Here is a 14,637-nt window from a genome sequence, read left to right as displayed (position 1 = left end):
AATAATTCAGACCAGCATGGGTTTGTTAAGGGGAAAGTCTTGTTTGACAAATTTGATTGGATATTATGATGTGGTTACAAAGGAACTGGATGCAAAAAATAATTTTGATATCATATACTTGTATTTCAGGAAAGCTTTTGACACTGTTGCACATGGAAGACTACTGTACAAATTGGAGCAGAATGGTATTAAGGGAGAAGACAGAGGGTGGTAATCAATGGGTGCTGCTAATTCGTGGACTAATGTTATTAGTAGAGTCCCACAGGGTTCAGTGTTGGATCCACTGTTCTTTGTATATTTATCAATGATACTGATGAAGGTATATCAGGCTTAGTGTCAAAGTTTGCAGATGATACAAAGGTTGGCAGGGTCGTTAATGACAGTAATGGCAGTGTGCTATTGCAACAGGATCTAGAAAATTTCGGAAGATGGGCTGAGAAGCAGCAACTGAAGTTTAACATTGACAAATGCAAAGTACTGCATATGGGTAGAAGTAACCCCAGAGGAATGTACCAACTGTGGTACTACACTTAGGGTGATAGAAAATGAAAGACCTGGGAGTAATTGTTCAGTCAGATATGAAGTTTTCTGAGCAATGCAGACAGGCTGCCAGGGCAGGTCATGGGGTTTTGTCAATGATATACAGGAATTTTGCTAGCAGGGAAAAGGAAGTGATTGTCCCTCTGTATAAGGCAATGGTCAGGCCACGCCTTGAGTACTATGTATAGGTCTGGAGGCCTCATTTTAGGAAGGATGTAGATTTGCCTGAGCGTGTACAGAGAAGGGCAACAAGATTGGTGAGGGGACTGAAGGGATCCTCTTACCAAGAGAGGCTTAAGTTCTGCAAATTGCAGTGGCTGGAGAATAGGCACCTGTGAGGTTGTTTGGAGCATTAGCAACTAAGGCCATATTGCTCCGGGGATATGCGGTGGTCATTCCCTGACCTTTCTGCATCCTTCGTATTTGGTGGTCACGGCTCGAACCCCGGTCTAATCAAGAAGCGCGTGCTATGCTCTGCTGCTTCTGGCTACGGAGGCGCCGCACCTGTGAGGTGAACTCATTGAGATGTATAAGGCCTTGAATGGGTTGAGCACGCTGAATTCTAATGGGATCCTTCCACTTGTTCAGATTACAAACCTAAGGGGGCATAAATTCAAATTGAGAAAGACAGCTGTAGAATAGATGTGCAGAAATGCCTTTAGTCAGTGGATAATTGCTGGAACAAACTTCCATCTGTCGTTATGGAAGTTTATAGGTTAAATAAATTTAAGGAGGAATTGAAGAAACATTTAGAGGAAATGGCTGTGTGAATTCTTTTTTTTTTTTTTGGCTGATTCTACATAAGCTCATACACTTGCTTTCTTGCATCACATGCCACGATTACTATTACATTCCAGATACCATGAACTTCCGCAAGATTTAACCACATCATGTGTGTCAAACTTTTCAGAAAAGACAGACCAGTTAAATCAAAGCTTGGGAATGAAAATATACTAGATATACATATAAAATCTAATTTTATCACTTTTATCTTATTTGTACAAGTCCATCTCAATACAGTGAAGTACAAGAGATTTAAATTAACCATACTAAAGGAAAATATGATTGTCATGAAACTGGAGCACTGCACCACCAAATTTTTAACAAGAAAAAGAAATGGACCAAAAACTTAACACATGCAAGCTGTATATTGTGATGTTAACCCTTATAAATACCAGATAAAATTTTGATTCAAGCAGCTTAAATGAAATCAAGAATCCATCAAGAAAAGATGATCCTCGTTTAGGATGACCAAGAGAAGTGACAACTCGAGAAATGTGCCAAAAAAAACTGAACACTTGATTATGCAGGATGGATATATTAAAGTGTCTACAATTGCTAGAGAACATAATATTTGAGGGGTGGGAATTTACCATCCTCCACAAACATTTTGCCGTACTAAAGGTCAGCTCTTGCTGAGTGCCAAGAATGCTCGATTCTCTTCAGAAATACATCCGGTAAAATAATGGAGTCACTGGTTAAAGATGCATTGCAGGATCATCTAGACAAGACTGCAGCAATAATTCAAACACAGCATGGGTTTGTTAAGGGAAAGTCTTGTCTGACAAATTTGATTGGTTATTATGATATGGTCACAAAGGAACTGGATGCGAAAAATAATTTTGATATCATATACTTGGATTTCAGGAAAGCTTTTGACACTGTTGCGCATGGAAGACTACTGTACAAATTGGAGCAGAATGGTATTAAGGGTAAGTTGCTACAATGGATAAAAGGATGGTTAAGTGGGAGAAGACAGAGGGTGGTAATCAATGGGTGCTGCTCTTCGTGGACTAATGTTATTAGTGGAGTCCCACAGGGTTCGGTGTTGGGTCCACTGTTGTTTTGTGTATTTATCAATGATATTGATGAAGGTATATCAGGCTTAATGTCGAAGTTTGCAGATGACACAAAGGTTGGCAGGGTTGTTAATGACAGTAATGGCAGTGTGCTACTGCAACAGGATCTAGATAATTTGGGCAGATGGGCTAAGAAGTGGCAACTGAAGTTCAACCTTGACAAATGCAAAGTACTGCATATGGGTAGAAGTAACCCCAGAGAAACGTACCAACTGTGTGGTACTACACTTAAGGTGGTAGAAAATGAAAAAGACCTGGGAGTAATTGTGCAGTCAGATATGAAGTTTTCTGAGCAATGCAGACAGGCTGCTAGGGCAGGTCATGGGGTTTTGTCAATGATATATAGGAATTTTGCTAGCAGGGAAAAGGAGGTGATTGTCCCTCTGTATAAGGCAATGGTCAGGCCACGCCTTGAGTATTGCGTACAAGTCTGGAGGCCTCATTTTAGGAAGGATGTAGATTTGCTTGAGCGTGTACAGAGAAGAGCAACACGATTGGTGAGGGGAATGAAGGGATTCTCTTACCAAGAGAGGCTTAAGTTCTGCAAATTGCAGTGGCTGGAGACTAGGCACCTGCGCGGTGATCTGATTGAGGTCTATAAGGCCTTGAATGGGTTGAGCACGCTGAATTCTGATGGGATCCTTCCACTTGTTCAGATTACGAACCTACGGGGACATAAGTTCAAATTAAGAAAGGATAGATGTAGAATAGATGTGCGGAAATTTGCCTTTAGCCAGCGGGTGGTTAATTGCTGGAACAAACTTCCATCTGTCGTTGTGGAAGTTGATAGGTTAAATAAATTTAAGGAGGAACTGGACAGGCATTTGGAGGGAATGGTGTGATGATTTTTTTTTTTTTTTTTTTTTTTTTTTTTGGCTGATGCTGCATAAGCTCCTACACTTGCTTTCTTGCATCATGTGCCACTACTACTACTACTACATATGAAAGGAAAATTTACATATTCATGATGCAAATCCATAAAGGTTTCTTCAAGAATTGTAACTGGCAATGAAATGTGGATTCATCACTGATATCCAGACAACTGAGAAATCCATGTATGGAAACACCACTACCTAAAAATCCAAGGTTCAACCATCCACCAGGAAACAGTGGTCACTTATTTTGGGATAAGAAAATTACTGTAGATACCTATGCTATTGTTCTCAAATTCAAGAGGGGCCACAAAAGAACAGAGAAGGAAATTGGCACAAGGGGTCTAGTATTTTCATGACAATAAGCCCATAAAAGCAATTGCTGCTTTAAGAGATTGCAGATTTCACCTGTCCTACAGTCCTTGGCCCCTCAGTGATTATCTCCTCCTTAGAAACCTGAATGGGCATAGATTAAGTGATGAAGGAAGCAAGCTATAAATAGCTTTCTCATAGACCAAAATTTTTTTTTTAGGTATTTCCTCTTTGCCTTCAAAAAATGAAGGACAAGCACTGAACTCAAGGGGATATATATTAAGAAAAAAGTAAGGCTATGTTGTTTCTTTATTACTAAGGCACAATTTTGTGTTAGCATCTTAAACTTCTGTATCAACAGATCTGGGGAATTTCTCTTCCTTCACCATCCACTTAAACAGATATTTCTGAAGAGGGGTAGGAACTGAATATGCAGCATTCACCACCTCCTAATATAGTGATTCTCTTTGGATCATAACTATTTGTGTTTACTAAATTTTTACCATTCATGTGGTCTGTTTTGGCCACAGTTATAATTAAATTTGATTGATGTGCTTTACACCTGGCTATTCTATATAATGCTATATTGCAATCAGCTTAGCATATCAGGCTTACAGATTCAACCATGCACTGTTAGATAAATAAACAGGAACATGCACTGTTAGATAAATTTATATGGAAATTTCAGGATTGTAAGAGCATACTTGAGTTTCTTGCCAAAAGATCATAATACACTATGTAATTGCGAGAGTGCTACCACACATTCTCCATACATTTTATACTTACATAAGTTTATAACTGAAAAATAAAAATAATGCTTCAAAATATCTTAAATATTCTGTTCACAGATGAAACAAATAAAGGCATGCCTGAAATGCAAAATCAAATTAATGTTAAGTGTCATTTGTTTTAAAACTTGGCCTTCTGATGTATTTTAAAATGTACATTTAAGTTATCTCATTCTATAAAACTTATTTTACAAATTATCATAATAGTTTTTCATTATTTTTTTATTTTAAAGTCAATGGCTTTACTTACTCTAATGGGATCAAGTTAAATTCTTAAAGCATGTCAAATAGCAAAAATCCTTTAAAGTCTGAGGTCAGACCTTGGTGTCCCCTCTTCCTGACAAAATATTTATATTAAAATAGAGATATTATACTGAAGGTACATCTAAATCACTTTGTGAAAACCTTTCTATTAGCTGACCTGCAAGTTGGTTTTCAACAAATGGAATGAGAAAAGGACAAGGTAAGAACAGTTGTATATATTAAAAACTATGTAATTTTTTAAATTTTGCCATGCTTATTAATATAGTAAAAGTTTGTGGGCTTATATGCAGCCAACGCTACTGCAAAAGTAAAAAGGGATGCATGTATCCCAGATGACAATATTCTGGGTATGAAAATTCCTCAACTAAAATCAAGTACTAAAATACATAGTTTTAAAAACAGTAAAAATCTCATAAATCTGGCACTTTTTAAAAATATTACTGGAGGGGGAAAAAAACCCAACAAAATTATTCTGAAGTCCCTACCTCAAGTAATATTAATGCAGACACTAAATTATACAACCATGGAAACCCTTTCTGTATCTTCACAAAAAAAGTTGTTTCCTCAGTGTGAATCAAACTCTGATGTGTCTCACTGACTGCTCATAATCATCTAAACAGTTAGAATTATTCATTGTACATCCAGTACTGTAGCTAGAGCTTTTGCCGCCCCTCTCAATACACATTAAAATACTTTAAAAAGTCAAAACGACATATAGGGAAATAAATTAAAACACTTTATTTTTGAAGTAAAACTTAATTCCAACATTCTAAAATGTTATTTTTTCGTATAACTAAGGCCATCCTGTTGATGGCCTTAGTTATACGCAAAATTAGAAGGGGAAAAAAAAAACAATACGTTTTCGCAAATGTGTACCAACTGTGTGGTGCCGTAGCTGAGACGCAGCCGCTGTGGTATAAGCAATAAACCAATCGCCATGCCATGCATTTTATTTTTAAGAATTTGAATTATAGTATGATAGGGAAATGTAACGGTTTTGTTATATTTATATTTTATTTATTTTAGTTGTAAGTATAGTTGTTAAAAACTAATTATTAATTAAGTAAAAAAAATTAAGTTGAAAAGTGCCACCCCAAAAAAGTGTTGTCTGGGGCAGATCACCCCACTCTGTCCCTACGCCACTGTGTACATCAGATAAATTTAGAAAGTAAGTTTAACACACTGCTTACACTGGGAAAATCCTCATTGCTGTGGGAACCTAAAAAAGTTTCCCTACTGTCATATTTACAAAATTTTATTATAATGGCTAAATGATTCAAGGTGGATTTTTAGTGTATTAACTGGAGGTGTGGGATAAGCCATTCCCAAAAAACACCAATTCTCAGTTTCAATTCAATTTATTCGATGGCATCCTTGTGGACTAAAGATAAACTTTACAAGACACAGTCTGTCACTCCTTCGGGCTTTATTTCTGCTCTCCCAATTGTCGCCTCCATCATGCAAAAAAATAAAGGAATTTTTTTTTTTCAGCACACCTCATAACTTTTTCCAAAAACGTTAACTGTTTCAAACAGTGTTGACAAAACAGAACAGCATTAAGCAAGTGTTACCTCATGCTATAACCATCTTTAACCTCCCTAGCCATGTACTTGTTATGCAGCTAGGTAAAAACTGATATTTTAAAAACAACATTCAAGAGAATAACTTTCATCTTTTGAACAGTTCATTTCTGGAATCTCAAACGAGTAGAATTAAAAATTAAACATAATAAAGAGCTTTTATTTACAACTAAATCTTAAATTATTTCAATGATATTTTTAAACTTACGACATCCTGCTTCATCTGAACCATCAGGGCAATCATGTCTACCATCACAACGATGTATCACATCAATACAGCTACCATTATCACATCTGAACCGACCTGCGGGACAGACGCGGCCAGCTATGGAATAAAGGGAGCAGTTGAGAATAAAAGAGGTTTCACATTAAAAGTTGCCTTAATATAAATCCTGGCAGTGGATTAAATCAATAAAAATTATGGTAAAATTATTAAAAGAACTAGCATAAAAAAGTGCATTGATGATTAATGGATAACCATACTTCAATGTTTCACATCAATTTAAGCCCTCAGACGTGAGTGAACTAGTACTATTGATTTTCTATCTTACCACAAAACAAGAAACAGGTTTGTAATAATCACATTTACAAGTTCTCTATTATCCAAGCAAAGTATATCAGTAGCTCCAAATATAACAAATATTTAAGACATTAGTAAGTTCTCTTTTCAGCTTGTTTAGTTTGAAAAGGAACAAAGAATTAAAAAAAAAAAAAACCTTTAGGAAATGGTTTTAGTACACCATAATGAATTTAAAATTACTGTATTATCAATATTCAGGTGAATATCATCAAGGTCTATTTAGCATCAGGAATTCATTTGTTTGTAATATTGTTTTTTTCTTAAGATTCTTCACTGCCTTTTTCCTGGCATAGTTTGCACAGCTTTAAATAAACTATACTGATTCAACAGTAACATTTTTGTATTTTTGCCTTCCTTTGGTACTCTTGTTCTGCTTTTGTTGTTGTTTGAGTTTTAGGAGCATTAGCAACTAAGGCCTATTGCTCCAGGGATATGCAGTGGTCATTCCCTGACCTTTCCACATCCTCTGCATTTGGTGGTCACGGACTCAAACCCCGGTCTAATCAAGAAGCATGTGCTACGCACTGCTGCTCCTGCCCACAGAGGCGCCCTCTTGTTTTGCATTAAAAACCAGCTGAGAGTAGCTTTACATCCTTGGGAGAGCAGCATGCTCAGTTTGCCATCACCACTTACAGTAAAAATATCAAATCTATTTAACCATAAAGTAATGCAGCTTTTTTTTTTTTTTTTTTGACTCTACAACCATGAACAGTAATACCATCCATTAATTTATAAAAGGGATTGTGAAAAATGCAATTACTACCACAATAGGTGGCTCAAGCTACCAGCTGCCTAGGGTGTCGTGATTCAAAGGGACACATACTCAAACAAAAAAAAAAATAAATAAATCTGTCAACTACTGAGTTCCAGGTACTCAGGATAAAGGGTACATAGTCACGAATGATCATTAGTGTAGTATTGTAAATAGAGCTTTATGATAACTGAAAAAAAAGTTTAGTACCCCAGCTTGGCCTAAAACTGAGTAACTAACAAAAACATTTGTCTATTTTAAGTCTTTCCAGTTGTGAATGACAAGGGTGGGAGAAGCAACTCAACTTCTTCCTGGAGAAGAAATTAAAGTCTTGGGGGAGAAGCAACTGGCAGGTGAGGGCCATGCAAGATTCTGCACAGGCACCTCCCCACCACTGCTGCCTCAACACTGGCTCTGAGTACCTCCTTGCTGGGACAACTCCAGCTTTGAAAATTGTTAAAAAATACTTCACATCACAAAATTTATAAATGACCTGTATAGAATTATTAACTATCTAGCAACCTTTTTGTCACCAAAAGGAGTTACTTAGTACAAAGAAGCGTGCGATTGAAGTGCAATAAAAAATTGTTTTTTTAATTTTAACACAAAAAGTAAATGATAGATTTCAATCGGAATAGTTTTCCCTTAATAAGTATCAAATAATGCATAGCTAATGTGATGTTTAAATTTTTAGATCCATTAGCAATGGAAATAGAAGGGGAGGACAAATTACTCATTTTCCTGTCAATTTTTGTCAATGGTCAATATGCCATTATGTTGGCCCACATGTACAAACCCATGCAAAATTTCAAGTTTTGGTTGAGCGGTTCCAGAGATACAATGCTGTGACAGACAGACAGACAACCGAGTGACATTATAAGGGACCTTTGTTAGACTATGGACCCTAAAAGCAAAAAAAGAAACAATAGCAATCCATATATATTATTATTTTTTTTTTCTTCTGAATTCAGATTTCACCTGGGAGCACAGTTTTACCTAGATCTGCTGCTGACTGCCACATAACATACAATCAACAAGAATGGGAACACAGCTCTAATAGCAGCACAAGACAGGACATGTTTAAACACATGTATTCAAGTGTGGTCTTACAATTGTCTTGAACAGTAGGATTATGAATTCTCTATCTCTACAAACAAACGTATGAAAAATCACTGAAAGCACACAATGAGCAGTCTTCACCACCTGTCTATGTGCTGTGAGTATTTCACATCCAACCACAGTGGAATTCCCAAATCCCTTTCTTCCTCTACTATTTTTATTCTACCTTATACCCCATCAAGTGTATAAGTTATTTTGGGGCTGATATTCCACAGATGCATGTATACTTGCATGTACACCAATACTAAGAATATAGTAAATAAATTTGATGAATTGGTCAAGACATCAAAATTGCATATCTTTGGGATATCAGGGGTTGTGTCACATATAGAAGGAGTGCAAAATGAAATGGGGGGGAGTACAATGTGTACAGAATGGATAGGAAACGAGGGGAGTTATGCTGTTTGTTAAGAAACACAAAATCTAAGGCAGTGCATCAAGTTGACATGGGTGGAAAGAGCTGTTGTTGCTATTTGGTTTTTAGGAGCCTTAGCAACTAAGGCCATATTGCTCCGGAGATATGCGGTGGTCATTCTCTGACCTTTCCGCATCCTCCATATTTGGTGGTCACAGGCTCGAACCCCGGTCTAATCAAGAAGCATGTGCTATGCACTGCTGCTCCTGCCCACCTGGCTACAGAGGCACCGGTGGAAAGAGCAGTGTTGAGTCAGTTTGGTGTGACAAACACTAGGAAAGAAAAAAATTATGGTAGCAGTGTGTTATAGGGCTAATGACTCTGATGAATGCAACAAACAACTGTACAGAGAAATAGTGGGCAAGTAAATCTGAATGTCATAATGGTGGATTTTAACTTCCCAGATACTGAGTGGAACTTTTGCTTTGGTCACTCACACACTAGCAAGACTTGTGGATTTATTGGATGATTACTTTCTATAGCAGCATGTTCAAGAGGCAACGGAGGGAGTAATACTCTCAATGTGATTATTATCAGCAGTGGTTATTCGTGCATTAGAGATATGCAAATAAAATAACTGCTAGGTGGCAGTCAGTGTACTGATGTGAGATTTACATAATGATGCAACTACCAATTGATGTTACCAACAGAAAATTCTAAATGGGAAGAATTCAAGGAATTAATCTTGGAAGCTACTAGGCTTTTCATACCAATTAAGAAATACTGTTCAAGGTTTAGGCCTAAATGGATCTCAGATGAACTAATGAGATTCATGGCAGAGGGGAAAAAAAAAAAAAAAAAAAAATCACAGGATGCATATAAATTATCAAGCAACACAGACTAGTTTATATCTACTCATGGTAGATATAAGCTAGTCTATAATCAAGTCACAAAAGAGGTTAGGAAATCTTTGGCAAAGGATACAAAGAAAAACACAAGATTTCTTTACTAGGGTAAACTCTGGAAAGTGATGAATCAGATTGGTCAACTTGATATTGATGGTTCGACTGTTAATCCTGCTCAGACAGCTGACAAACTAAATGAGTATTTTACATCTACATTCACACATGAGGAATTTTCTAGGGAAGTAGAGGCCAGATGTTTATCAAACTAACAGGAAGCTAAATGATTTTGTAATAACTGAGAGCAAAGTGGAGGAGAAATCGCTGAAGTTAAATAACTGGTTAAATAACTGGAAGTTAAACTGGATAGATCCAGATAGATCACTGGAAGTTAAATAACTGGATAGATCCCATCCACCTGGGGTGGATGGGATCTATCCAGTTATATTAAAGAGGGCAGCAAATTAAGTAAGCAAACCCTTTGCCATAATTATGAGAGCCTCCTTGAATTCAGGGGAGGTCCTCACAGACTGGACCTCCCCTGAATTGAAAAGTAGGACAGATGGGCTGAGAGGTGGCAAATGTATCCCCAATTCACAAAATGAGATCAAAGGGTGTCAGGAGTAAATACAGACCTGTTAGTTTAACTTCTGTTCCATAAAAAATAATGGAGTCAGTGGTTAAAGAAGCATTGCAAGATCATCTAGACAAGACTGCAGTTACAGTTCAGATGCAGCATAGGTTTGTTAAGGGGGAAGTCTTGTCTGACCAATTTGATTGGATACTATGAGACAGCAGAGAGTGGTAATAAATGGACACTGCTCTACATGGACTAATGTAGTTAGTGGAGTCCCCAAGGTTTCAGTGCTGGGCCCATTGTTGTTTTGTGTATTTATCAATGATATCAATGAAGGTATATCAGGCTTAATGTCCAAGTTTGCAGATGATACAAAGGTTGGTGGGGTTGTTAATGATAGTAAACACAGTAAACAACTGCAACAGGATCTAGAAAATTTAGGCAGATGGGTTGAGAAGTGGCAACTGAGTTTAACATTGACAAATGCAAAGTACTGCATATGGGTAGCAAACCCAAGAGAAACATACCAACTACACAGTTGGTACTTCTGTATGCATATCTCCAGTCCATGAGGGACCTCTGCTGAGTCCAAGGAAGCTTTCATAATTATGGCTAAGGATTTGCTTACTTCCTTTGCTGCCTCTAATATAACTGGATAGATCCCATTCACCCATACCAACTCTGCAGTACCACACTCAGGGAGGTGGAGAATGAAAAAGACTGGGACAATTGTGCAGTCAGATATGTTCTCGGAGCAGTGCAGACAGGCTGCCAGAGCAAGTCATGGAGTCTTGTCAATGATATACGAGTATAGGAATTTTGCTATCAGAGAGGTGATTATCCTCTTGTATAAGGCAATGGTCAGGCCACACCTTGAGTACTGTATACATGTCTGGAGAATCAAGCAAGGGGATGGGTGAAATAAGGGCTTTTTTTTGGCTGATGCCAAAAAAAAAAAAATCATGTGCCCTTGCTAATCCCTGGGTGTGCCAAGTCCATACTCACATCTGGTGAGTATGGGCTTAGCACACCGGGGGTTCTGAGCTGGATATCATCATTCATTATTATTCTCTCTCTCTCTCTCTCTCTCTCTCTCTCTCTCTCTCTCTCTCTCTCTCTCTGGGATAATTTTTTTTTTGGCAGGTGAAGTATAAGCCTCAGGCTTCCTTGCACCATATGGCTAATAATAATAATTTTAGGAAGGATGTAGAGTTGCTAAAATGAGTGAAGAGAAGGAAAACAAGATTGGTCAGAGGAACAATAGGCTCTTACAAAGAAAGGCTTAAGTTCTGTAAGTTGCAGCATCTGGAGAGTAAGTGCACCTGCAAGGTGATTGATTGAGGTGTACAAGGCCTTGAATGGTTTGAGCAAGCTCAATACCGATGGGATACTTCAATTTGCTCAGAAGAACCTGAGGAGCATGCTAATGATGTGGTCACAGAGGTACCAGATGCAAAAAATAATTTTGATATCATACTTAAATTTCAGGAAAGCTTTTGATAAATTGGAGCAGTATGGCATTAAGGGCAAGTTGCTGCTATGGATAGAGGGATGGCAAGTGGGAGAAGACAGAGTGGTAATCAATAAACACTGCTGTTCATGGATTGTTATTAGTAGAGTCACCAAGGATTCAGTGTTGGGCCTATTGTTTTCTGTATTTATCAATGATATTGAGCAAGGTATGTCATGCTTAATGTCAAAGGTTGCAGATAATGCACAAGTTGACAGGGATTTTGAAGACAGTATGATACTGCAACAGGATCTAAAAAGTTGGACAGATGGGCTGAGAGGTAGCAACTGAAGTTTAACATTGACAAATGCAAAGTACTGCATATGGGTAGCAGTAACCTCAGAGTAACGTACCAAATGTGCGATGCTACACCCAGGATAGTAGAGAAGAAAAGACCTGGAGGTAGTTGTGCAGTCAGATATGAAGTTTTCTGAACAGTGCAGATAGGCAGCCAAGTAGCTTATGGAGGTTTTGTCAATGATATACTGGAATTTTGCTAGCAGGGATAAGGAAGTAATTATCCGTTTGTATAAGGCAATGATCAGGCCACACCTTGAGCCACATACAGGTTTGGAGGCCTCATTTTAGGAAGGATGTAGAGCTGCTGGAACAAGTACAAAGAAGAGCAACAAGATTGGCAAGGGGAATAAAGGGTTGCTCTCAAGGAGAAAGAGGCTTAAGTTCTGAAAATTGCAGTGCCTTGAGACTAGGCACCTCACAGGTGCCTAGTCTCCAGACACTGCAAGAAGAATCCCATCAATGCAGATGAGGATTCTTCCTCTTGCTCAGATTATGCACTTGAGGGAGCATAAATTCAAGCTAAGGAAGAACAGTTGTGGAAGAGATGTGCAGAAATTTGCCTTTAGCCAGCAGGTGGTTGATTGCTGAAACAAACTTCCATCTCTTGTGAAAGTTGATAGCTTAAATAAATTCAAGGAAGAAGTATACAAATTTTTGGTCCGAATGGATGGGTGAAATGGAAAGTGTGTTTTTTTTTTTTTTTGGCTGATGCTGTATATGCTTGCTTTCTTGCATCATATGCCTCTACTAATACTAAGTGTAAGAATATTGCTGTATTAGTTCTGATGAAGCTTTGCTTGGCCCTAATCATTAACTGCTAAACCAGTCTTGACATCTGCATTTTGATGTCACTTTCTGTATCCCTTCTTAATTTTTATTTAGGAAAATCAAAAACAGCAGTGTTCCCAGCACTGCTGTTTAAGGAAAATCCTTAGACAGATTGCAGCTATCCTGCAATCTATCTAAGGATTTTCCCTCTAATTCCAACATGTTCTATCTTGTGCAGTAATCACTCATGGAAGACCAACCCCTCATTATTGGCCAAAATCCCAGTAAACAATGTCAAAATTATTTCTGGTATCCAGCTCATGAGTGACTATCAAAATGGCTAAGTTAGTTAAACCTTATTTTCTCTTTACAAAACCATGCTTTGATTCATTCATAATTCCATATTTATCTAAATGATCTTGTATACTGCACTCTTCATTATTGCCAACACAACTTTCTCCACCAATGAAGTTGCTGACCAGTTGGTAGTTACTCCAGAGCCGGACCAAGGTATTTCCACACCCTCTTACTAAGAGGGAATATATTTCTTGCCTCATTGTTCTTCTGTTTTTGGTGCGCCGTAAATAATGCCGCAATGGACAAGGGCTCTACTAGCCCGTGCCTTAATCCGGCACCGAGTTACTCACTTCACTCTTAGAACTGTCTTATGTATTGGTTATTCGGTGGCATTTCTCCAATCCAAAAGGAATCTCTCCAGAATGCAGTGACACCCTGATAATTAACCTCAATCATTCAATGCACTCTTGTCACCTCTCTAAAAATTACTGAGTATATGCAATCAACTCCAGAAGCCTTATTCATTTTTAGGCTTTAAGTTTTTCAAATAATCTGAAATTTGAATATCGCTAATATCATGATTTCCAACATCGCTTGCAATTTCTTCTTACCATGAAGGTACTTTCTTCTGTATATTGATGCAAAGTACAACAACAGCTGGAATATCTAAGAATTTCCTGCACCTATTACAGTCCAATCTGATTTGCTCTCTTTTTCAGTTTTATATAAACTGGCTAGGTCATTATTCATTAATTGTGAAATTCTTTGTACTATATTTTCTTAATGATATACACTCATTCAAAGCTTCTGTGGCTATACCTTTAAAGTATACCATAATTCTAATGTACATGTGCTTTGTGAGTTCTCCCCAGTTGACAGAGGCCATGTAGCACCTTAAGCTGTCATCTTTCCTGAAATTAAAACACTTTCCTTTTCCTTTAACATCTGCTACCACTCTCCTCATCATCCAATTTGGTGTCTTGTGATTACTCCCTGCTAACAATTCCTATACTGCCAGCTAACCTTTATGTCATCTGGTTCATAGATGAACAGGTCCAGAATATTCTTGATACAAATCAGCCATCTGGGCGATTTAAAAATTCTGTTCTCGATGGCAAGTTTCCCTCATACTTGCTGCAATCAATTAGGGGCAAACTGAAATCACCCATAATATAAGACACTTGCTATTATCCCATTCCATTTGCATGTAGAGGCTCTCACCACAATTCTCGATCTTCTGGTGTATAGATTATTCTCACTATA

General features: G+C 37.7%; 1 protein-coding gene across 11 annotated transcripts in view; it reads right to left on the bottom strand.

Moving 5' to 3' along the window:
* trol (terribly reduced optic lobes) overlaps nt 1–14,637 on the bottom strand; it is a 1,731,230-nt gene that overhangs the window by 1,398,744 nt on the left and 317,849 nt on the right. For all 11 annotated transcript variants that reach the window (XM_090387691.1, XM_090387694.1, XM_090387699.1 and 8 more), the window contains one exon: nt 6,424–6,540. In XM_090387691.1, the coding sequence (XP_090243817.1) occupies nt 6,424–6,540 (117 nt within the window). The remainder of the gene's footprint in view (nt 1–6,423; nt 6,541–14,637) is intronic.

The sequence above is a fragment of the Mastigoproctus giganteus genome, chromosome 13 (assembly GCF_048544385.1).
Source record: "Mastigoproctus giganteus isolate SK-2022 chromosome 13, ASM4854438v1, whole genome shotgun sequence".
Taxonomy (NCBI): Eukaryota; Metazoa; Arthropoda; class Arachnida; order Uropygi; family Thelyphonidae; genus Mastigoproctus; species Mastigoproctus giganteus.
The sequence above is the reverse complement of the archived record's forward strand: the minus strand, read 5'-3'. Positions and strand labels throughout refer to the sequence as shown.